This window comes from Protopterus annectens, chromosome 11.part0 (assembly GCF_019279795.1).
Source record: "Protopterus annectens isolate FY-2018-M chromosome 11.part0, PAN1.0, whole genome shotgun sequence".
Taxonomy (NCBI): Eukaryota; Metazoa; Chordata; order Ceratodontiformes; family Protopteridae; genus Protopterus; species Protopterus annectens.
This window is the reverse complement of record NC_056745.1, coordinates 2,114,010-2,139,851: the sequence shown is the minus strand read 5'-3', so window position 1 is coordinate 2,139,851 and position 25,842 is coordinate 2,114,010. Positions and strand designations below refer to the sequence as shown.

The 25,842-nt window shown below is 40.3% G+C and overlaps 1 protein-coding gene across 2 annotated transcripts in view; it reads right to left on the bottom strand.

The window, feature by feature from the left end:
- The window catches only part of SPATA20 (spermatogenesis associated 20), a 2,234,575-nt gene that overhangs the window by 1,599,206 nt on the left and 609,527 nt on the right, over positions 1-25,842 (bottom strand). For both annotated transcript variants that reach the window (XM_044087351.1, XM_044087352.1), the window contains exons 6-7: positions 24,253-24,457; positions 24,035-24,165 (exon numbers count right to left, since the gene is read on the bottom strand). In XM_044087351.1, coding sequence (XP_043943286.1) covers positions 24,035-24,165; positions 24,253-24,457 — 336 coding nt within the window. The remainder of the gene's footprint in view (positions 1-24,034; positions 24,166-24,252; positions 24,458-25,842) is intronic.

The window sequence follows — 25,842 nt, the reverse complement described above, 5'->3', positions numbered from 1 at the left end:
GAGTAATCCTGGCCTTCCCAGTGGAAATGCTCCCTCATGGTATGTAAAGTTTCCCCAAAGTGTAGTCTTCTGGGGGAGATGCTGAAGGAATAGACTCTTCAGCATCAGAGTCTTCATAAGGGGGAAAAGAGTACTCTTGTTCCTCAGAAGAATCTGAAGTAATGGAAATCTGGTCAGAGAAAGCGTAGTCCTCCTCCTGTCTAGGCCTTTTGTCAAGTGGGGATGGGAACCCCTGATTAGGGTAATTAAGTCTTCAGCCAACTTAAGCATCTGTTTCTTAGGCATGGGGCCTTGCACTGGAGACTGCTGTACAGGCTTCCTTACTTTTAATGGAGTTTTCAGTTTTGCAAAGGATTTAATAGTAAGTGTAGCCGGTCTGAAGACACCTTCAGCAACTGATGGGCCTTCAACTGCACCAGAATCCCCATCAGCCATGGAGTCGGAAGGGCCTAAAGATAAAGGCTCTGGAGGCCCTGCAATCTCCGCTTGGGAGTCGGCTGCAGGCTGGGGTTCTAAATCAGCGGTCGTCAAGGGCTGCGTAGGCACCTCACTGAAAACTGGAGAACCGGCGACTGGCCTAGCAGAGGCCTCGGTGTCTGGATTGGGTCTCGGCTGCCTATCCTTATCTTTGCGCTTTTTATGCATCCCAGTCGTCGGTTGCTCCAACGGCATGGTATAATTAAATTTTCTACCAAAATAATGTCGGGCGAAATCAAACCGACATTTAATAGTTTGTTTGTTAAACCTAGCACAAAACCGTCAACCTGTGACGTCGTGGTATGGGCCTAGGCAAGGGATACAATAAGAATGAAAATCCTTATGAGGTATTTGCTTCCCACAAGAAATGCAATTATTAACTTTTTCTGACATTGGACTGAGGCAAGAAAAGGTTCCCCAATGGGGGTACTTAGCTTTTTTGAAGACTTCAGTCGGAAATTCGATTTGAAAATCTCAGGAGTTGGCCGACTGGCACTTGCGAACTGCTTCTGCTTCAGGCACCGTGTGGCAAGAAAGACTGAAGAAAATGATGTTGGCTGCCTCATTTATATCCCTGTTGCACTGACGTCAGGGAAGAAGCAACAACAACCAACGCCGGACCAAGACTTTGGAACTCGGGCCGACTGCAGGACCGCCTGATGGCAGATAACCCAAGTGAGATGACTGCAGATAACACGATGAACATCTTCAATGATGTTCATGTTGTCTCCGGGTACATCACTGATTCCAGTCAATGGTTGTATGTTTAAGGTGGATTGCTGTTCAGCACGCTCATTCATGTGATTCCTCAGCCACACAAATACATGGCCTGCCTTAAAATCAGCAATGTCTCTCTGTAGTTTGCCTGCTTTTTGTCTCATAAGTCTCTCTTCGAATAACCGGACAGAATCCATTGTATGCTGAATTTTCTCCTCTACCAACATACAAGGATAAGTGCAAAACAACTTATCCCTCTGGCAGACAATTTGTTATAAAATCATATCTTCTTTATCACTGAACTCTAGAAGCAAGCGCATATAATTAAAACTTACTTCCAAATTCAACTGCTGCCATCTAGATAAGAGTTCTAAATTTTGCTCACCATAGGCGGGCATCTTTAGGACTCTAAGTCCTCTGGGTATCACTTTGCTCTTCAAACTTGCTTCAAGATGTGCCCTTTGTGTCTGAATCCTTTTAACTTTGTATAATAAATCATCCATTCTGCGTACTTCCTTCAAGAATGCTGTAAAATCTATATCACTATAATCATTATTCAGTTCATTACTCACATCCATTGTATTCTCCAGTAACAAATTCAGTTTTCTTTTCACAAAGTCCATCATTTTAGAAGCAAAGGTTTCACCTGATTTCTCAGAAGCATTTACCACTCTGTTTGAGCAGTTCCTCTTGCTTATTGTAGAGGAAGAGTCAATGGTAACTGAACTTTCTGCCATTGCTGCCGACCACAAACCAAAACGAACTGAATATCCAAACACAAACAAGGTTATGGTCAGTAGTACGTAGTCTCTGGATACTATTTCCAAGAATATTCGCCACAAACACATCCAAAGAACTACTCAATGGCTGCATATAAAAACAGTAGATTTATTGGTGAGTGCTTTCGTGGTGTTGAAACACCACTTCTTCAGACCTAATAAAAACTAAACTGCACTCTACTTAAATACCACTCAATCATTGACACGCCCAAACCTTTTCACATGTCATCATTCAACTATATGCTAGTTAAACTCACACTACCTAAAAGCAGAGTTATACTCAGTAAACATATACATATTGACACAAAAATAAACACAAAATAAAAATAAAAACACATCATAATAAATACATATCCGATGTGCAACATCTTTAAGAACATACAAAAAATGTAAAAAAGACATTGTACTAACTTCATTAATGTGCACTGCAAAAAAAGACAAATGTGTCAAGGCAGAACTCCCTGTATAAGCAATGCTGACAAACCTGCTAAAAAATGCAACATTATATTCATAACAGAATGTTATTTTCCTAAACAATATATAGTCATATACAGGAGCTCAAAACAGCAAGGAATGGATGTGAATGGGTGTCAACCGAAGCGGACTACATGCAGTCCTATGGGAGTACTGGAAGACAATCTTGTTTGGAACATTTCACAGAAAACTTTGACTCATGCTCAATGTGTACTATTAAACAAAGGACTATCGTTTATACCGTCCAGGAGGACAGAGGTAACAGAAACTTTGTTTAATCTTAAAATGTTTAATAGGAATGAGTTTAGGAAACAGAGCACCTTTATACCACCCACTAATACAACGGTTGAGGCCTTCTCACTGTTATGTGAAGCAGAGTTATTTGACAGGCTTAATGGACAGAGAAAGGGAGGATTTTCTAACATGAGTAAGACAGATGAGGAAGCTCTAACTAAATTACAACAGGATGCTGAGATTATTATTAAACCGGCAGATAAGGGGGGCCCAATAGTAGTCATGGATATCGATTACTATAACAAGACCATGTATCAAATGTTATCAGATCACAATGTGTACAGTGAGATTAGTTTCACTGAAGTAAGGAAATTGATCACCAAGGTAGATATGATGTTAGAACATGTTATTGATTTAGATCTATATGATTATTTTAAAGTAGAGAAACCTATGGTACCGGTGATAAATGGTTTACCTAAGGTTCACAAAAATGCAGCTCACCCCCCGTTGAGGCCCATAGTCTCTGGGAGAAATTGGATTACTGAGCCCAGCTCTATTTATGTGGAGAAGTTGTTGAGACCAGTGGTCAATAAAATCTGAACATTCTTAGAGATTCTGAACAGTTTCTGGAAGATCTATTTACTGCAAGGTACAGTGATTTTTGTCACTTTAGACGTAAAGTCCTTGTTCACATGCATCCCTAATGGACAGGGTGTTGAAATGCTGAGAGATTATTTACTTGTTGATCGGACCTATGATGGGAGACAAACTGACCTACTTACCAAGCTGATGTTGATTATTTTGGATAATAATGCATTGATGTTCCAACATAAGCTACACTTGCAAAAAGAGGGCGTAGCTATGGGCACATCTTGTGCCAATAGCTACGCCAACTTAGTAATGGCTAGTTGGGAGAACCAGTTTGTATCGTTGAATAGTATGTGGAGTCAGATTATCTTTTACAAATGCTTTGTAGATGACCTCTTCTTCTTATGGAATGGAGACTTAACAGGATTGAACAATTTTTGTGAATATATCAACAGTACCACAAGCCTCCTTGAATTTGAGGTCAGTTCTTCATATGAAGAAATTAACTTCCTTGATGTATGTGTATATTGGGATGATAAAGGGACACTTTCTACCAAGATACATAGGAAAGAATGTCATAGGAATCATCTATTGCATAGGACTAGCATGCATCCCTACCATGTTTTCAGCAATGTGGTTAAGGGACAGGCATTAAGAACCTCAAGGTTGACTACAGAGGAAGGGAGATTTAATACTGAGATGGAGGTATTAGAAGAGAGGTTTGTTAATAGGGGATATAACAAAGCAGAAGTTTCTGATGTAGTTTCTAACATTGGGCAGCTTAGGAGTGATAGAGGGAAACCTTATTTCTCTTAGAGGGAGGTAATCAACAATGTTGAGCATGCGAAAGGTGGAAAATTCAAGAAGAGGCATGTGAGAGTGCCAGTTGAATATTCCAGTGATGTCAGAGTAGTCACTGATGTCATTTGGAAATATTGGCCAATACTCACACAGGATCCTCAGATAGGACCCATAGTTGGTGATAGACCATCGTTTCTATACAAAAATAAGAAATCTTTGAAACAGATGTTGTGTTATTCTAAGGATAAACGAGAGTTCAAGAGTCATGATAAGTTGGGGACGGTCCCATGTTTGAACTGAAATCAGTGTCAATATATCGACACAAGCAATGTGTTTTCACACCCTGACCTTAGGAGAGACTTTTCTTTCAAGGTAAAGGCAAACTGCAATAGTATCAACATTGTTTTATTTTATGCAACAGATGCTCCACTTACTATGTGGGTAAAACCAATAGAAAGCTGAGATATATAATCAGAGAGCATTTATTGAAAATTAGAAACAAAAACAACACCAATGCATTGGCAAGGCATGTTGACAAGACTGATGCCAGTCACAGTTTTAGGTTTCAGGCAATAGAAATGGAGTATGGTAATGAACGAGGTGGTGATATAGTGAATTTGACTGACACAACAGAGAGCAGGTGGATACTGAGGCTTCAAGCAGACAAGGGGAGGGGGCTGAATGAAAAGGTACCCCTCAAACCCATATTGAAGTCCAGACCGCTACATAGGTGCTGTTTTGAACTTCTGTACATGACTATATATTGCTTAGGAAAATAACATTCTGTTTTGAATATAATGTTGCATTTTTTAGCAGGTTTGTCAGCATTGCTTATACAGGGAGTTCTGCCTTGACACATTTGTCTTTTTTTGCAGTGCACATTAATGAAGTTAGTACAATGTCTTTTTTACATTTTTTGTATGTTCTTAAAGATGTTGCACATCGGATATGTATTTATTATGATGTGTTTTTATTTTTATTTTGTGTTTATTTTTGTGTCAATATGTATATGTTTACTGAGTATAACTCTGTTTTTAGGTAGTGTGAGTTTAACTAGCATATAGCTGAATGATGACATGTGAAAAGGTTTGGGCGTGTCAGTGATTGAGTGGTATTTAAGTAGAGTGCAGTTTAGTTTTTATTAGGTCTGAAGAAGTGGTGTTTCAACACCACGAAAGCGCTCACCAATAAATCTACTGTTTTTATATGCAGCAGTTGAGTAGTTCTTTGGATGAGTTTGTGGCGAATATTTTTGGAAATAGTATCCAGAGACTACATACTACTGACCATTACCTTGTTTGTGTTTGAATATTTGACCTATCTAGTGCAGGTAAATATAAAGTCAACAGTTAATATCTAATGTTAATTTTTACAGATAATTTTTCACATTTTTCTACGTATCTCAATATCCAAGTAACATAGACAGAACTCCTTAGCCTCATATAAAAGCTCTCAGCTAGATGAACAAAATGCTATCAGTATATGTGTAACTTGAGTAGTTTCTGGGATATTGCAAGTTGTTTACAAAATATTACAAATGTAATAGTTACCGTGTTTACTGTGACTTTTAAAATTCAGTTTAAGACTTAGAACCTAAAGAATACTACCTGTACAAAAATAGTTTATTTGCTGAAGAGTTTGCCATTTATACTTCGTTCATAATCCCTATGGTTCCAGAAATATGAACATTTGTTTGAAATGTGAGGACATAATTTAATTCTACCAAAAGGCTTAGACTCCGCCCATTAAAAATTACAGTGTAAACTTTATTTATTTTATTTAAATGTGTTGACCGGGAGTGTCCGACTGGACATAGGTCCATTTTCAGCGGAGGCCAGGGGAGAAAAGCTCCAAAACTTCCTCAGCTCCACTGGACTGTATCAGTTAAAAAAACATCAAGTAGTCTTTGGTAGACTGGCTGGACATTTAGGCTTCCATGGCAGAATACTGCAGTAGTGAATCTAAGGGCGTCTTAAGATTATCGTGAACTTTATAAAATCTGTCTGGCATTTTGAGGGAAGGAGGCTGTGAGTCTAGGGCAGCTGAAGTGGACTGAAAAAGGTGTAAAAATGCCTCAAGAACTGGAGAAACTGGGAAATGTGCTGGAGTGCTAATTTCCAAGTGGTTATACCACCTTTTCTGGACTTCGGTGATTTGCCTAGACTCCCACTCAAAGTGCTTCATCATGTTTAAAATGGTCTCCCCAAAGTAAAGTTCTTCCACCAGATAGTCAAGAGAAATGGAGTCCTCATCATCAAAAGGAACCTGGCCAGACGAAAGGATTTGACAAGAGTAGACCAGGGAATGGTCATAATCAGAGATCTCATTTTCAGAAAATGAATCAACAGCCATCTGTTGTACAGTGTTGGGGAGGGGGGGGGGAGTATAGGAAGGAGGCTTCAGGGCCAGTATGGCCTTCAACAGACCGTAATAAAAGTCTGTCTATTCCTTCTCCCTAGAGAACGAGTAGAAGACACCTGATAGATTTTCTGGTATTTCTTTTTTGGTGCGACATCCACTTGAACCAAACATGGTGGTTCCGATCCCAGACATCCCTCTATAAGTTTATGGGGGACCTATTGTATGAGTATCTGAGGAATGTTCTTTGGAACCTCCAAAATGAGAATGCACAGTTCACCATTCCCTGGGGATTCCTCAACTGCTAGGCCCTCTGATGCCATACCGGCCTCAAAAGGGGTTTCAGTGGAGGGCACTGGAGGTGGAGTGAAATGTACCATGGGTTCTCAAGCCTCAGCTGGTACATCAGAATCAGAAAGAGTTGACTGAGTTTCTGGCCTAGGCCTTTTAGGCTTTTTCTTAAGGGCTGGAGGTAAGTCTGGGCAAGGGTGTGGCTACACGTACTCAGCGTACTCAAATCAGTACATTTTTGAGCATCTCTTGGAAACTTCAACACCCAAAACGCACAGAATGTTTAGAAGTGTGCAAATGAATATTTATAGTATAGAGATTTCCAAAGAATGCTTGTGTGAAAGGAATACGTCATTAAAAAAAAGTTATGTATTTCTAACATTCCATCTGTGTTGTCTATTTTCATTCTTTCTCCATCATTGGGTTCAGATCCAAACCTTGGATCAGACTTGGCTGCTTCTTCCAGATCGTACAACACCTTAAATCTCAAACTCTTCCCTTTACCCATAATGCTTCAGCCACCTAACATACTCAGATCTAGTTTACTTCCCATAGATATACAGAGCAATGGAAATTAAGAAAAGAATGGAAGCTAGAGTTCAAACAAGGAAAATAGGTTCCTCCAAACAATTTGATCTATCCAGGAGTTAAACAAGGAGGGGATGGCTGGGTGGGAAGTTGAAGAATGAAAATGGACAACACAGATGGAACATTATGGTGAGTACATAACTTTTTTATTTAATGTTGTCATTTTCATTTATTCCTCAACAATTCTAACAGAGTCCCCAGTTACTTAAATCCTGAAACCCATTGAAGCTGCACACTATGTAGTGATGTTGAAACTCTATACATCAAATTAGTGTCTGACATTGCTCTTAATGCACACTCCCTACTTATTACAAGAATCTTTGGATAAAATTATCTCCTTCAAAAAGTGACTTACTGAGATTAAAAAAAGAAAACTTAAGCATGACATAGAAGATTTTAAAAATGGCCATGCTTTTACCTGGCCTAATAGGACCACTGTAAACTGACCACCTGATCAACACACGGAAGTATCTGACTCTATGGCAGAACAAGAAGCTGTCAAACAACAATGTGAACTAGCATTTGCGGATGCTAACAATGTAAGGGGGGCTCTTGATCCTCTGGATTTTTCCCTGTTAATGGAGAATCCACTACCACTACTGACACAAAAGCAGAGGAGACAGGATCGATCAAAATGGACCATCGTTTGAGAACACAGAGCCAAACAAGAAACCAAATAAAAATGTAATTAATCTTTCCTCTTTTATTTTAATTGCAGATGAAGAATTTGTTTTATCTGAAGGCTTATATTGTATACCTTCCTCTTACACTGACATATCACAAATGCTAACTGAGCTCAGACATTTCACAAGGAATTTAAACTTAAAAGTTATGTTTGGAAATCCACAGATTGAACAAAATATGCCAAAAAGTAGTAGTACTTTTGTACCTCCTAACCATCGTTTGATTTTAACATTTAAGAAACTGGTAGAAAAGGAGATATGAGCTATATTCATCTGGCTTTAAAAATACAAATGGAAATGTCAATATGAATACCTCCATCTTTTTTTAATTTAAAACTGGAACATGCACGAGCCCTAGATGAGCTTTTTCATAATAAAAACATTATCAAAGGCGCCAACAAGGGAGGAGGAGGTATTGTGGTCATGGACAGTAGCTTTTACTTTGATTCCATGTTTAAACTACTGAATACTGATGAATATGTGGCTATTAACTACAAGGATGTGCATGACACCATCAAACAAGTTAATCAGCAACTTTTAAACATGCACACGTCAGAGCTTATTACTCATGAACTACACCAATACTCAACTGGAATCTCCCAAAACACCTATCTATGGACTACTAAAAATTATTACGTCACTTACTAACCCCTCTTTTAGGTCACCAGTTTCAGCAAGAGGGTGGGTCACAGCGCCAATTTCTAATCATCTTGACTATATATTTGAACATTTGTTGGCAATGGATACCATCATCAAGGACACTTAAGATTTCTTGAGACAATTAGCACAATGGTCCATAGATAAGGACTTAAAGGAATGTCACTGTCACTATGGACGTGGTCTCCCTGTTCACTGTAATACCAAACAGCGTAGTATTCAACATATAATCGAGTATTTAACTGAACATTCCCAATATACTCAGACACAGACTGACTGCATATGAGAATTACTTAGTTTAGTGTTGAACATATTTTTGTTTTCAGAACAAACTCTTTAAGCAAGACACCTGTGTTGCTATGGGCACACCAGTTGCAAATACCTGTGTGAACATTCTGACGTATTATTGGGAGAACAAATATGTAGTCACAATCCTTATAAAGACAATGTCATCTTCTACAAACGTTTTGTACACGATGTCTTTTTGATATGGAAATGGTCTGACTGACTTTATTTTGTTCTTAGAACACATCTCAAAAAGAACCAACTTCTTAAAATTTAAAAGTGAGAAATCCAATAAAGAGATGCACGTTTTAGACATTAACCAAGGATGATAATGGTAAAATAGGCACACTATACAAAAAAAAGATTAAATGCAATACGTAGCTACATAAAACAAGTATGCACCCCCTCATTTGTTTTTAATAACACTGCTAAAAAACAAATGTCGAGGGTAGCATCCTTAAATACTGATAATCTTAAGGCTGAACAACTAAAGAATATCGAGCATGCCTTCAAGTAAAGGGGTTATATCATCAGAACCTTAGAAACTACTAAAAATTAGGTCATAGCCCAAAGAGAGAGAGTTTCAGCCAACTTTCCGGGCACATCCACCTTTAGTGAAAGATGGAACTCAGTAGTAATACTTTTAGATATAATCTGACATACACGAGGAACACCTCTCTGAAGTACAACACATTATTAAGAAATACTAGTCCATACTTAAAGATGTTCCAGAATCAGACATAGTATTGAAGGACAGACCATTATATTAGTTACAGAAGGAGCAACAATTTGAAGAATAAGCTATGTTATAAAGAACAGCCAAAGACTGTGAATATGTTCCAGAGTAAAAAAATGTGGCACATATAAATGTAATAATTGTGTTTACTGCAATTACACACACACACACACACACACACACACACACACACAAGTATTATTTACCCTGTAAGTGGCAAGAATTTTTTTATCAGATCATATGGAAATTGTAATACCTCTAATATTGTATATCTAGCCAAATGTACTCAATGTCCATCATATTATGTGGGCAAATCCAATCAAAATTTACAGTACAAAATACCTGTCTGATATCAGGAGACATATTCCAACTAACGTACTTAGTAAACATTCTTGAAACTGACCTCACACACAGTTTTAAATTTATGATCTAACATATAGTTTTTAAGTCAATAACAGAAGGTGACATTAAGCATCAAACTGAAATAGAGGAACTGAAATGGATATTGTGTTTCAAAGCACACAGCATTCCTGGCTTGAATGGGTTTGTCAGCATAAAATCCTAGTTAACAGAACTTCAAATGAAAATATATTAATAATTATTTTGTTGTCAGCTCCAAACAGTTACATTTACTGTTGTTTATTGTTTTTTTTCTTACATGTGACTTGTAATATGACCTTATTCATATGATTTTTCTATACTTTTATACATCATGCGAATTGTCATGTGATTTTATTCATGTGATTAAGTTTCACTTATTTAAAAGACATTATGCTGCATTCACTATTCACCTGAAGAAACCTAGAGGCAAAAGTGTTTTAGCACTTGTGTTTTATTTCTTTCTACGTGGATTCTACATTATTAAAGACTGTTTTACCAAAACTGTTCATGGCTCCAGCAACTACTCTTATCACTGGATTTAGTTTTGTTGCTACTTAAATCCTGGGAGGATTCTAAGGAAGGATTATTTAGGAGCACAGCTGTCCCAAAGGCTGCTATTTTCTAGAGACTAGATCCAATTTGTAATGAGCAATAAAGGTCTGAGGATTAGCCCAAGTTGTAGCTGCACAAATATTAGACAAAAAGGCCAACAAAGTTGCCATAGACCTCATGGAATGGGTTCTTGGAGGTTTTGGTATAGGCAAACCCATTTTCTCACAAACAAAAGTAATACAATCAGCCAAACACTTGGCTAAAATCTCTTCAGATACTGGTTTGCCTAGTTTAGAATCAGAAAGAGGAAACAAACAATTGTTCAGAATTTCTCGAATGTTTAGTTCTGTAAAGGTAGAAATGTAACTGTAGAAGTCCACAAAGTCCATAAAGAAACACTATCCTTGTCAAAAATTAAATGAGGAGGTTTAGTGGACAGTGCTTGAAGCTCAGACACTCTTCTGACAGAAGTGATAACAACTAGGAAAAAGTTTTTCAGGTCAAAAATTTTAGATCAGACTTAGCTATTGATTCAAATTGGGGGGGGGGGGTCAGCCAAGGCCTGAACAATATTTAGATGCCAAGGAGGGGCAGAATCCTTTAAAGGAAGTCTAAGTAAGTAGGTTCCTCTGAGGAAGGCTTTACAAAGCATCAAGAAAGCTAAATCTGATTTGTTTACTCCTATATGAAAGCTAGAAATGGCTGTTAATTGTACTCAGAGTTGAGGAGCTGTCATTCTCATTGAAAATTATAGCCAAAAAGTCAAGACTTCTTGATACTGGTGCTGAAAAGGGGTCTAATCCCTTTATGTGGGCCCAGCACACAAACTTTTTCCGTTTACTTTTATAAAGATTCCTGGTGGAAGCTTTATGGGAGGATAACAAGATATGACAGATGGGAGAAGAGAGACTGGGATGTCTAGCAGTCAGTCAAAACGGAGAAATCATGTGTCAGCTTCAGACTTGAAATGTCCACATGAATCATGTCTGTCAGGTGAGACGGGTGGTCTGGAGTTGGATACAGAATCCAAGGAGTATGTAAAAGATGAGGCCAGAGGAAGGGAAACCAGATCTGATAAGTCCAGTAAGGGGCAATGATTATAACTGTGCTCTTCAATTGAGATGCTTTCTGGAGAAATTTGAGAATGAGGGGAAATGGGGGGGGTAAGCATAAAGAACAGTGGACACCCAAGCATGAAGTGGAGCATCCCTCAGAGACTCTTCCACTGATGGGATCAGGGCAAAGAATGTGCTGCACTTTCAGGAGAGATGGAAAAAGACTGCAGCATGGTTGGTTCCATCAATGGAAAATCTATGCCGCACTGATATTGAAAGACCACTCATGACACATCAGAACAGACCTACTTAACTTGTCTGCAATCATAATGTACTTCCCTGGGATATATGTTGCTAACAGAAAATGACTGGAGGAGATTGCCCATTGGCATACTCTCATAGCTTTGCAACAAAAAGTGTAAGACCTGGTTCCCCCTTGCTTGTTGATGTACCACACCACCGACAGATTCTCTGTCTGAATCAGTATACTCCACGCTGGGATAGTGTCTTGAAAGACCTGTAACACTAGGAGGACAGCTCTCATTTCCAAGACACTGATATGCATGCTGGCCTCTTCAGGAGACCATGCACCTTAGACTGTACTTCCCAAGTAGTGCCCCCCCACCCGATGTGAGAGGTATCCGTGTTCACTGTGGCCCAAGGACATCGGGAGGTGTATGCACTGTAATGATTTCAGTACATTTATAGAAGAGAGGGTAGGTTTTTTAATTGAAAAAATTACGTATTTTTTTTAAGGGTGTTTTTCTTTAAGAATGCCCCTTGTGTCTGTCCGCACACGCGTGTTGCAACTGCCTGATCTGTTTATGTCTTCATCTTCCCCCCAGAATTTGAATACATGACGATATTTGGACTGCGGACCAAGACAGACAAGTAAGAGGTGAGTCTGTGAGTGCATGCAAAATTAGAATATGAAAAGACTTCAAGTGGCTTGGGAAATTCAGTCCAAACTGTTCAATTCCGTGATTTATTTACGTCTTGTTTGTGTTCTAGACCAGAAAACATGGAGAGTCATGAAACTAAACCTTGTGAGGTAACCGGTGTCGTGGCACGAAGCGTAGGCAGCTTAGTAAAGTACAGTTGTGTACACTTACCATAAATGTAGATGTTCGAGTGTATTCACTGTTGCAGTCATTACATTTGGGTAATCCTGCTGGCAGATTCAAAAGACATGCATCTGGAGCATTTCTCCCCGGGCCTCCGCTGAAAACAGGCTCTGTGGAACCTAGTCAGACATTCCCGGTCAACAAATGTTAAATAAATAAAATAAAAATAAATAGATTGCCCTCAGTCGGCCTGAATTCTAAAGTCCTGGGTCCTGCGTCAGCCACTGTCGCCCCTTCCTTGACGTCAGGTCATCAGGAGTGTAAAAGATGCAGCCGACGCCATTTTCTTTAGTTTTTCTTGCCCCAGATGTTAGGTGCCCCCTAAAAGGGTAGCCAAAATGTATATACATATAAATACATGCACCAATATAAACTTTACCTTCATCTACAAGCAAATACACCACATAGGTTGTATAAATCAGAGAAGGAAAGACAGGTTCCATCAGAAGAAAGGGGGATGGCGGGTGGGTAACCTGGACTGCAACAGTGAATACACTCAAACATCTACATTTATGGCAAGTGTACACAACTGTACTATGTTCTTCGTGTTTCACTGTTGCAGTCATTACATTTGGGTAGAGTCCCAAAGCTATGGATGGGAGGCTGGAGCTAAACAGTATTAGGAGCGGCTATGAGGCCCTGCAGAACTGCAGTGGCAAAGCCTGCCCTGGATTCAGAGTAGAGTGGCAGATGATAGTGCTTGGTAAAGGTGTGCAGTGAACTCCAAGTAGCAGCCTCTAAAATGTCCTTGGTTGGTACTCCCCTGAGAAAGGCTGCTGAAGTGGCTGCAGCTCTGGTTGAATGTGGCCTAATGCCCTTAGGCACTGGCTTGCCATGGTGTAAGTAGCAGAAACAAATGCAGTGGCCTATCCACTTTGAAATAGTCTGCTTTGAGATAGCCTTTCCTTGTGATCCTGTAGCATATGCCACTAGTAATTGTTCTGTGTTTCGGAAAACTTTGGTTCTGTCAAAGTAGAATCTAAGCTGTCTGTGCGCGTCCAAAGAATGCAGAATTCTCTCCCCCTTGTTCTGTGGATTTGGATAAAAAGTTGGCAGATGAATAGTTTGGTTAAGAGCCACACTGGACACCACCTTGGGCATAAATGTTGGGTTTGTCTTGAGAGAGACCCTGTCTGGATAAAAAATGATAAAAGGTTCCACAGCCATGAGTGCCTGAAGATCTGAAACTCGCCTTGCAGAAGTTATTGCTAGGAGCAGAGCTGTTTTCCAAGATAAAAACTTTAAATCAGCCATAGCAGCTGGCTCAAAAGGTGGCAGGGTGAGTTTTTCCAAGACATAGTTGAGGTCCCATGCAGGCATTGGTGATCTTCTTGGAGGCCTTAAGTTTTTGGCACCTCTGAGGTACTGTTTTAGTAAGGGATGAGAAAAGATTGGTGGCTCTGTATTGTAATGAGCCGAAATGGCAGAGGCATGAATTTTAATAGATGAAAAAGATAGACCTTTGTCCAGCATCTCAGTTAAGTACTGCAAAATCAGAGGAATATTTGGCACACCCATATCCGTTCCTTGTGCCTGGTTCCAAGCACAAAATCTCTTCCATTTTCCAGCATAAGAATTTCTAGTACTAGGCCTTCTGGCCTCCAAAATGACATCCATCACAGCTTTACTGAGAGGTGTGTTTTGTATGACTACATTATCCGCCATGCTGCCAGGTTTAAAGTCCTGAGTTGGCTGTGCAGGATCTGATTGTTTTGCTGGGACAATAGATGAGGTATCTGAGGTAAGGTCCAAGCTGGGCATTGAGACAAGCCCCTTAGTACTGGATACCAGTACTGGCGTGGCCAGTCTGAGGCAATTAGTATCATCCTTGGCTTCTCCTGTCTGACCTTTAGGAGTACCTTGGGGAGGAGAGGCAGAGGGGGAAATGCATATACTGATAGTTTTTTTCCAGCTGAAAGATATGGCGTCCACTTTCCATGCTTGTCTGTGATAAATCCTTGTGCAGAATCTTTTTAGTTGGTAGTTGTGAGGGGAGGTAAATAGATCTATGTCTGGGCATCCCCATTTCTTTGTTATGCTGAAGACTTGTGGATCCAGGTGCCACTCGTGGGATCCATGAGGTTTCTGCTTAGGTGGTCTGCCAGAGTATTTTTCCTTCCTGGGAGGAATTGTGCCTGCAGGTGTACTTGGTAAGTCAATACTGTGTCCCACAAAGTCATGGCTAGTCTGCAAAGAGGGTAAGAATGTGTGTCCCCCTGCTTGTTTATATACCACATGACCGTGGTGTTGTCTGTCTTTATCAGTAGTTGTCCTGGTCCTCAAAGGCTGTCAGGGCATTTTGAACTGCTAGCATTTCTTTTTGATTGATATGTAGAAGCATTTGGTTTGAGGTCCATGTGCCCTGAATGCATCTTCCTGCCATGTGGGCCCCCCAGGCATAATCTGATGGATCCGTTGTTAGTGTTTGCCTGGCTGGGGGTAATGTGAATGGCTGTCCCTTGTTTTGGTGACAAGCCTTTGCCCACCATCGAAACTCCTGTTGCAGACAGGGAATGAGAGTAATCATAGTTTCCAGGCTGTGGCAATGTTGAGTCCAAACACTTTTTAGGTACCATTGAAGTTTCCTCATATGCAGTCTTGCATATGGAATTAGTAGGATGCAGGATGCCATGAAGCCCAAAGCCTGCAGAATTTTTCTTGCAGATAACTGGGCCTTTGTTGCCAGCATTTTGAAACAGGCAGTCAGTTGCTTTTGTTTGTCTGGCATGAGATAAGCTATCTGGGCAGTTGTATTTAAGCTTACATCCAGGAATATTATCTCTTGAGAGGGTACTAGTTTTGATTTCTTTTCGTTGACTGTGTACCCTAGGCATGTTAGACGTCTTTTCACAAATGCCAGATGCTATAAAAGAATGTCCTTGTTCTTTGCTTGAGTTAGACAGTCGTCCAAGTATGGATATATTTGTATTCCTCTTTGTCTGCAGAATGCAATTACTGGTGCCAGGCACTTTGTAAAGACCCTGGGTGCAGTAGATAAGCCAAAGGGCAGTGCAGAGAATTGGTAATGCATTGAGCCAGCCTTGAATCTGAGGTATCTTCTGCATATTTGTCTGACTGGGACATGCAGGTATGCCTCGTTTAGGTCTAAAGTCACAAGCCAAGCATTCTTGCCCAGCATGGGCAGAAGCTGCTGCAAAGTCAACATCTTGAATTTTGGTATATCCAGGAATGTGTTCCAAAATAGATAGGTCCAGTATTGGCCTCCAGGCCTTGTTCTTTCTGGGTACCAAGAACAGTCTTGAGTAAAATCCTTGTCCCTGCTCTTGCTCTGGTACTAGCTGAATGTCCCCCATGTCCATAAGGGATGGGACTTGTTTTTGTGCCTCTGCCCATTGATTTTTTGGAAGATCTGGCCAGCCGTTTGCCTTTGGCAGGGTATGGAAATGGAACTTGTAGCCTTGTGACACAATATTTAAGACCCACTTGTCCTGGGTTATAATGTGCCAATTTTGAGAAAAAAGTGCTAATTTTCCCCCTAAGGGGGCTGCCAGGAGATAAGTGCTTGGTGCAGGCAGGGGGGAAGCCATTGGGACTGTTTACTGAATGGCTGTGATTTGTCTTCTCCAACTTTGGAGGTAGGAGCCCCCCATTGTTTTGAGCGGAATTAACCTTGTGCCTGGGATCTGCCTCTCGGGTGTCTGGGTCTGCCCCTTTGAGGTCTGTCTGACACAGGAAAGGACCAATTCTTTGTTGGCCAGTGTCTACTAAACCTAGGTGGCTGTACTTGTAAAAAATACTTGACCGTTTGCATAGATTTAGCCTTGTCCTCCATTTTCTTTAACACCTCTTCTGCCTTAACACCAAACAATGTATCATGCTGTAAATGTGCATCTAATAATTTAACTAACATGATCAGGCAGATTTTGTTCCTTTAACGAAGCATGCCTCCTAATTACAGAACCTGTAACTGCGGCCCTGCAGGAGAATCAAAACCACATTGCAAAGTATGCTTTTCAACTAGTTCAGCTGCATGCAATAAATCCTCAATTTCCTTGTTTTCTGCACAGAGTTTAACAACATTTTCTGTTTAAGCAATGCCATGACATGTTGCTGATATTTGAGCATATGAAACTGACAGTTTAAGGCCTTTATAGCCAAGGTAGCAGATGTGTAAACCTTTTTTCCCCATCTATCCAGTGCCCTAGAATCTCTGTCAGAGGGGGTAGGGTTTTTTGCAGCAGACACCTTAACTCCTTTGGGACCCTGAGAAATAGTTTCTGGGTCTGCAGCAGGGTTTTTAAAAAGGAATTTATGTGAGTCAGGAAACCCTGTAATATCTGTCAGGCTTAACAGAGGCTGGAGGTAACGAGTCAGGGGTAAGACTAGACTCCGAAAACACATCATCTACAATGTCTAACACAGGTGGGATGGCTAGTGGCTTGTGTTGAGGTGGTAAGAGGAAATCCCTGAGCCTCTTTTTAGATTCTGAAAAATCTTGGCTCTCCCAGTGGAAATGCTCCCTCATGGTATGTAAGTTTTCCCCAAAAGAATAGTCCTCTGGAGGAGAAGCTGAAGGTATAGATTCTTCAGCATCAGAATCCTCATAGGGGGGAAGAGAATATTCCTGATCAGAAGAGGAATCAGAAGAAATGGAAACCTGATCTGAAGATTCATAGTCAGTCTCTTGCCTAGGCCTCTTATCAGGAGGGGGATGGGAACCCCAAATCAAGGTAATCAAGTCTTCGGCCATTTTGAGCATCTGCTTTTTGGGCATGGAGGCCTGTCCACGTGGCTCTTGGGCTTGCTTCTTCGCCTTTGAAGGTGCTTTAGTCTTTGCCTTTGAAGTCGGTTTAATGTACAAATGTTTAGGTCTGAATACACCCTCAGAAGCCGGTACCTGCTCAGCGGCTCCGGACACATCTGAAGGAATAGCGTCCGAGGCTCCAATACCTTGAGTTTCCAGTGGCATAGCCGACTCCACGTGGGAGACGGTAGTGGCCTGCAACTCTAAAGTAGCAGGCGTCAGGGGCTGCGAAAGCACCTCACTGAGAACCGGCGACTGGCTTAGGAGAAGCTTCGTCATCGGTTTTGGACCTTGGTTGTCTATCTTTTTTTTTGCGTTTTTTGTGAACTCCGGTAGTCGGATGGCTATCCGACGACATTTCTGGATAATTAAACCTGCGTCCAAAATAGTTTAATGCAAAATCATACCGACGCTTAATAGTGCGTTGGTTAAATCTAGCACAAAACCGACAACCTGAAACATTATGGTCAGGGGCTAGGCAAGGAATACAGTAAGAATGAAAGTCCTTATGAGGTATTTGCTTCCCACAAGAAATACAATTAACTTTTTCTGACATTGGTCTGGAGCAAGAAAAAAGTTTCCCCAGTGGGGTACTTAGCTTTATAGAAGACTTCGGATCTGAAACTCGAACTCGAAAATCTCAGGAGTCAGCCGACCGGCACTTGTGAACTGCTTCTGCTTCGGGTACCGCGCGGCAAGAAAGACTAAAGAAAATGGCGCAGGACCCAGGACTTTGGAATTCAGGCTGACTGAGGGCAATCTGCCAGCAGGAATACCCAAATGTAATGACTGCAACAGTGAAACACGAAGAACATCAGGCTTGCTTCATTCACCACAGCCGGTGGTCACGAGTACATCGTGCTGATTTCCGTGATTTATTGTAAGGTCAGTTTTAGTACAAGTTTGGGAGTCAGATTTCTTCTTCAGCTTAGATTACCCTATCAGACTGTAAGGAATACCAGTTAGAAATGCCTTCTAATTGAAAATTAATATTTATGAAAAGCTCTGGATCTCTTCTACCACCTTCAGATACTCAGTGAATGTCATTAAAAATCTTGGCCGGTTTTATTTACCCATCACGCCCAAACAGATGTTAAGTGCGTATGTTTCGGCAGCCTGCAGTTTCCTCCTTTCTTGAAATGGTTATGGTTACGTTATAATAATATATATAAATAATATATTGAATAATGTTCTGTGACACCATAGTCTCATGTAGTACACAGTTAGTATGTTTGTCACTTTCTCAGACATACAAAATATTGGTATTTTTCTCCACAGTTGATGTCGCTAGTTTTTAAAATGTGGTATTTGTGTGAACATGTGCTCACCTCGTACCTCTGAAGTGTCCCTGATTTTTGTTTGCATTTTAACTCTGTAACTCCTCCCAAAACTGTTAGAGAAAAGGCAGTGACATGATAATAGCAATAGACTTAGTTTCCTACAGAAAAAGTATTCATATTCTCTTATTCTGTCAAGTTTTTAAGTTAACAGCTATAATATTTTATGTGCTAATTAAAGTACTACTGCCTCTCCAATTCTATTATATTTTTCTATTTAATCTTATTTTGACAGTATACTATGGACAGACAAGTAAGAGATAGGTTTCTGTGTGTTTAAAAGTAGTATGTAGGTATGTGCATATAAGAGGTAGCTAGGTAGGTGTCTGTTTGTGTGTGTGAAAGTAGTAGGTAAGTGTGTGTGTGTGTGTGTGATGCCGCTCAATTGTACAGACTTTTTTAGAATGTCCAGGTTTTTGCCTATTATCAGTCTGTTTCTCTCTGGCAAATTATTAAAAATTGGGTTGGAAAATAATGACAGAGTTTCAGACTTCATACCCTTCAAATGATTCATGCTGTTGCAAAGCCTGTTATTCTATTAACTTTTTAAGTTTGTAAGAGCAATATTTAAAAAATGTCCCTATTTTTTGGGCCTTTGCCTCAGTTTTATTTATGGGTTTGTTGCTGTAAGATGTTGAGAGGTATTGTTTGTGTGTGTGTGTGTGTGTGTGTGTGTGTGTGTGTGTGTGCGTGCGTGTGTGTAAGAGGTAGGTAGGTAGGTAGCATACCTCTCAACTGTCCAAATTTTGCAGAATGTCCAGATTTTTGCCCCATATTTTTTGTCTGTTCCTCATAAATTTTGTGATTTTCTAGAAAATCATTGAAGGCTGAAGTTACTAAATAATGACAGACATCTGAGTTTCAAACTTCATGTCCTTTAGAAAAATTCATACTAGCACAAATCCTGTTATTCTAGCAACTTTCTAAGTTCACGAGAACATTATTTAATATCGGTCCCTGTTTATTTTAGGCTTTGTCCATATTTCTTGTACTAAGAGGTCAATAGGGGTGTGTGTGTGTGTGTGTGTGTGTGTGTGTGTGTGTGTGTGTGTGTGTGTGTGTGTGTGTGCGTGTGTGTGTGTGTGTGTGTGTGTGTGTGTGTGTGTGTGTGTGTGTGTGTGTGTGTGTGTGTGAGTGAGTGAAACACCCTAGTTAGGGGTAGCAGGTGGTTAGTAATTTACTCAAACTCAAAACCTTTACCTTAGTTACAGAAAACAAAAGCATGAATCGTCTACCCCAACTAACATGCTGCATTTTTCAAAGAACTGACTTCCAGGTTCATTTTCAAGGAACTGAGTTTCAGAGAATCTATATTATATTACTGAAGAGGCATTACAACAAATGCCTCTTCATCGACACTAAAAGAGCGAACGGTGAATTACGAGAATGGTCATAGCTTGGCTGGGGAGGGGGAGTAGCAGTTTGAGAACTGTGAATACAAATTTGAAAATTCTAGCTACACCCCCTGCTGTGTCCTTGGGCTGTTGGGGAACAAACGGATGGCCTTTATGTATTTGACTGGAGTGTATCTACCACAGAAGGTAATTCTTGCAATCTTGAGTTATCCTGACTGGCCTGGATATTGGGTGTTGGAGAACAGACCATTGTGTGGTGAGTGTCCATTTCAGAATTCTCATATGGAACCTGGCCAGCGGTACAAGGGTGATTCCTGCTGATATGGACCCCAAGGCTTGGAGTACCAGATGCGCTGAAAGAGAAGAATGCTGAATAATCTTTTTGACCTGGAACTGAATATTCTGAATCTGAGACAAAGGGAGAGAAGCTATTTGAATAGCTGCATTGAAATGAGCACCAATGAATTCCATAATTTTTTGTTGGATTGAGTTGAGATTTGTCGTAATTGATAGATATCCCCAGATGAGAACAAAGCTGGAGTAAGTAGTCACTTGCTTGAATTAGTTGATGCCTGGTTGGAACATTCCAGAAACAGTCATCCAGATATGGAAATGCAAGGAATCCCAGCTGTCTCAGGTGAGCACCTACAACTACCATACACTTGGAGAACACTCTGGGGGCTGTAGTGAGACCAAAGGGCAATGCTCTTAACTTACACTGACTGGTTCACAGCCAAAGAGTAGCTAGCTTCTGGATCATCTTTACAGTACACATACTGAAGATCTATCAAGCACATCCAGTCATCTTTATGCAGAAATGGCAGAATGAACTATACCATGACCATCTGGAACTTTATACACTGAACAGACTGATTTAATCTGCTGAGATCCAAAATTGGTCTCAAGTCCCCAGTCTTTTTTGGCACTAGAAATAATCTTGAATAAGTTCTGGATTCTCTCTGGTCTGGGGGGACCTCATGGATGACATTTTTTCAAGGAGCTTGTTTATTTCTACTGCTGCTGCATCTCTCTGATTGGATTGAACATCAGGGATCTTTTTTGGAACTGATGGTGTGGCCTGGGAAAGTGGTATAATACAATCTCTGGGTATTACCCTCCACACCCATGAATATTTTGTGATATCTAGCCAGACTTTCTGGGGCAGGGATTAATGACCCCCAATTGTCTCCAGAGAGGGTAAGTCAGGCCCTCCCTTCTGAAGCACTAATAAGATCCATCTGAGAATGAATCTCTAGATTCCTGATTATGCAAACTACCTCTGCCGTGGGGATGGCTTCTTCCATTCGAGTACCCCCCTTGGCCCCTGGGGGATCTCCCTCCATGTGCATCTTGAAAGGGACCCTTGGATTTTTTGAACCACATCTTTCAATCACCTCACTGGTTTCTATAAAAAAAAAAAGACCATTAAAAGAGTAGAAAACCACATGCCCTTAGCAGACAGGGTTTTTCTTTCCTGTTTACACATAGACAGTGTGTCTTTTCACTTTGGGGCCAGACAAAGAGTTTCTGTCAAAAGGTGCATTAATGACAGAATATTTGAAGGGTTATGAAAAAATCACACAAGCACATACAGGCATGTCTCCTAATGGAAATGCCTGAACTCGCCACACATGAGGAACCTTAAGCGGCATGAAAGATAAGCCTCATGGATGCATTAAGTTACCTAACTGCAAAGAAAGAATACTTCCTTCCTTGGGATGATATAGTTCCAAAGAGAGATATGGTAAGATCTTTAATCAAATCTCTCTGAAGTCTTGTGAAATGTGCCAAATAATTCAGAGATCTAAGAGTGGAGGTTGCTGAAGCATAGACATGCTTCCCAAATCCCTGTTAGTGGGGTAGACAGAGGAACTCTGATATTCCAGTTCCATTCTTGTAGCCACCACAATGACCATGGGATCAACAGGAACTCCTTTACTCCAGTGTGGTCAGTCTTTAGGTAGTGCAAGTATCTTGTCTGGTCTCTTGGGTATAGGCTTAGCAGAGTCTGGTTCCTTACATGCCCGGCGAGAGACTAAACCTATGAGCTCATCAGTGGGTGGAGTAACCCAGGAGGTGATGGAAGCCTAGACGTGACTGGCTCCAATATTAAAGGAGGAGAATGGATCCAAGGAGATTTCTCAGATCTTAACTTTGGGTCCAACACATTCTGAGATCCAATGTTTTAGCTAGTTTAAAGGGTGGCTCTGAGAATGGAGTGGAGGTCTAAGCCGAAGGGCATTCTAGGGATCTCTTACAAGAACCTTTGGAAAAAGAATCGCCCTTTTCTTCTTGTCTCTTGGAATTTGAGCCCCAGCAGCCATTCAAGAAGATTTAGAGGGAAGTAAATCCCTGAGGATTAGCTTAATCTTCCTATCAGAGCACAGGAGTTGAATCTCTTACAAATTTCACATTCAATGTCCAAACGTCTAGGACCTAAACAATAAACGCACTCAGTGTGTACATCTGAATTAGGTATTTTGTGGCCACACACCACAGATTTCTTAAAGCTGGAAGGCTTAGCTGACATTTTGAAAGACAAATTTAAACTGTAATAGAAAAAGATAGAAAAGTGTTTTTTTTTTTTTTTTTTTTTTTTTTTTTAACAAATAAAGAAGAAACAGTAAAGGGGAAAGCATTCCCAATAATGATAATTAGAAGTGCTACTGAAGTACAAGAGAAAGAAATGGAAATACCAGCCATGGCATTAATAGCACTCGAAGAGTAAGAGGAGAAAAAGGAGAGTTAATACTTGTGAAAAGGGTTAAAGGGAGGCAAAAGTAACAACTATAATATAAAAAGTAACAAAAGAACTTAAACTCACCAACTTGTGAGAGTTAGATAAAAAAAAATGTATTCAAAAATTTGAGAGTTCACAATCTACATCCGAACGCTATGGCGGCAAATAAAATCTGAGGTATGTTAGGTTGCTGGGGCATTACAGGTAAAGGGAGTAAAGTGTTCTAATATCTGGAAGCAGCAGCCGAATCAGATCCAAGGATCACATCTGAGCCCAACTGTGGAGGAATGAATGAAAATGAAATCAGATCAGCTTTTTATTGGAATAAATGGTAACAGTTGAAAATAACGTGCCACCCTCCTATATGTACTGGGGGGTAGCATTTTGAGGGCTGAGTAAATTTTTAAAATGATAGATGGGTGGCAAGAGCAACAACATTACGCTTGGGTATAAAATGTAATTTTCTGGCTACACTGAGCTGTCCAACTTTGAGTGGGCCAGATGTTTCAAATGCTGGGTCTCCAAAAAAGCATTGAGCAACAACTCAGACCTCCAGATCTAGGGTACAAATGATTGGCAAATGGAAAAGGTGTTGCAGTCATGCAAAAAAAGCACTGGTTATTCAAGTATTTGTATGGGATTTCCCTATCTCACTTGTACTTACTCTGCCTAGCTGACATCAAATACCAATAAGGCAAGGCAGTTTACAGGAATGTTCCCCAACTGGACACTTTTCTGATAATTCAAAGCAACAGTACCATTGACCAAACAGTCAGTCCGACAGACCTGTGACCTGCATTCGGGCTGTTGGCAAGACAGTCTGAGAAATTACATATCCACCTATATATCCCTTTGCTTGCAAGCTGAGGTCTATACATCAAACATACGATCATGGGATTGGAAAGCTTTGGTACCAAAGCCAGACGTCAGCAATGACAACTCACTACTTAAGAATACTGCAAAAGTGATATAGGTCAGGACATCTTTTTACAGTCAGCAATGAGGTTACTACTGCCCACTAGACAGGCATGCATTACATTGGGTTTAGTTGTCTCACCTGACCGATATGATCATGAATTCCTCCATTAGCCATCATCCTCAGGGTATGCAGGGCCATCTGAAGAGCACGAGCTCCCGCCTCAGTGCGTTTATGAGCTGCCCAATAGCAGAACAGGAAACTGAAAGTCACTTTGAAAACAAAATAAAGTGATGTGATGTCAGGCAGAGTACAGCTCATGAAATAGGTCTTAACAGCATGCTTTGAAAATGGCTAACCTGCTGTGGGGAACTTTGGAGCCACACTGAATCCACCATACTCCTCATCATATGAATTTGCCAGCTGGTCAAAACATCTTTCCGTCACCTCCTGACACGGTGGCAACACCAAATTTGTTTCTTTTCCACCCAAAACCACAGCATCTTGTAGTACTTTAAGTATATTTTCACTGCTCTCCACCATGGCACTTTTGTTATGTTTCCACTGAAAATAAAAAAGTAATTCATTTAGAATTTGATACCAGCAACGGAATAAAATGATAAAAACTGAATAAAAACAAACACTTCACTTGAACATCACCAAGTCCACATCCTGTTAATTACTACAGCCATGCAGATGTAGATAGTTACCAGTGCAAACACTGTAGTTATTTATTTATTTTTATTTGATATTTATTAACAGGGCAGGTAGGTGGGTAAACCAACCCTTTCCAAACACGGCTCCAGACACAAGGGCAATACACTACAATTCTGATATTAATTATAGTTCAAATATTTTATTTCTTTTCTTTTATTTATTTTACATTTATTGACAGGAAGAGTCCGACTGGATACATTTTCAGCGGAGGCCGGGGGAAAAAAGCTCCACAGATCAAACAACATAGCATGCAAATAACATTAACAAACAGAAGATTTAAAAAGGTTACATAGTTAATGAAGTTTAAAAATACAAAAGTTCATAAAAAGTACAGTAGTTCCACTTATCACACTAAGACAAACATAAGTAAGGGGAGGTTAAGTGAGGTGGATAGGGTTCAGTGTGTAACTATTTATTAGAGTTCTAGGTTGGAATGAGAGTACTTGTGGACATTCTGAGATGATATCAGGAGGTGAAAACAACATAGAAAAGAGTTACTGTTCCTAACAAAGGGAAGAAATGACAGGGAGCTAAGAAGTGGGGTGGGAGGTGAGTGAGGGAGGTCAGCCTGGAGGGGAGCAGAAGCATCTCCATGAGAGTCTTAGGTGTTCTCAAATAGAGACAAATATTAGCAAGATTAAAATTTGACTTTACAAAGACCAAGTGTGATGAAACTGGCCAGGCCAAAAAGAGGGCAAGTGCTATGGAGGTTTACCAAAACAGTGGTGTTCCACTGACTCAAAGTAGTGCACTTTTGAGTATTTGAATGAGCATTTGAGGAATTTCTTATGGCGGTAAAGAATTCCTTATAACGGCAGCAAGTTTGTAGAAGGCTCTCAGTACAGGTTGGTATAACGGGAGGTCTAACTGAAGTAACAGTGTTCGCATCAGCAGTGCATAGAAAGTAATTATTAGTACCTTCAGAGACAGGATGGGAGCAAATTCTAGAAGAAAGTTGTAACAGTAACAGCAAGGAGGCTTCAAGTTTAAGAGTATTGACAAAGTAGTAAATTATAATGATGTATTTTACTGAGAGACAGATTAATGAAGTCAGAAATTTTGTTTACTATTTTTTGAAAAAGTTTAGAATTTCCTGAGCTGTATAAGGCAAAGAGGGAGATCATACTTAAGCCCTGGTATGAGAATATTCTTTGCTATTATCAGGGATGAAAGTGTATTACCTTGCACGAGAGTTTATCTGCTTCAGTATTGCGGAGGGAATAAATTCAGTG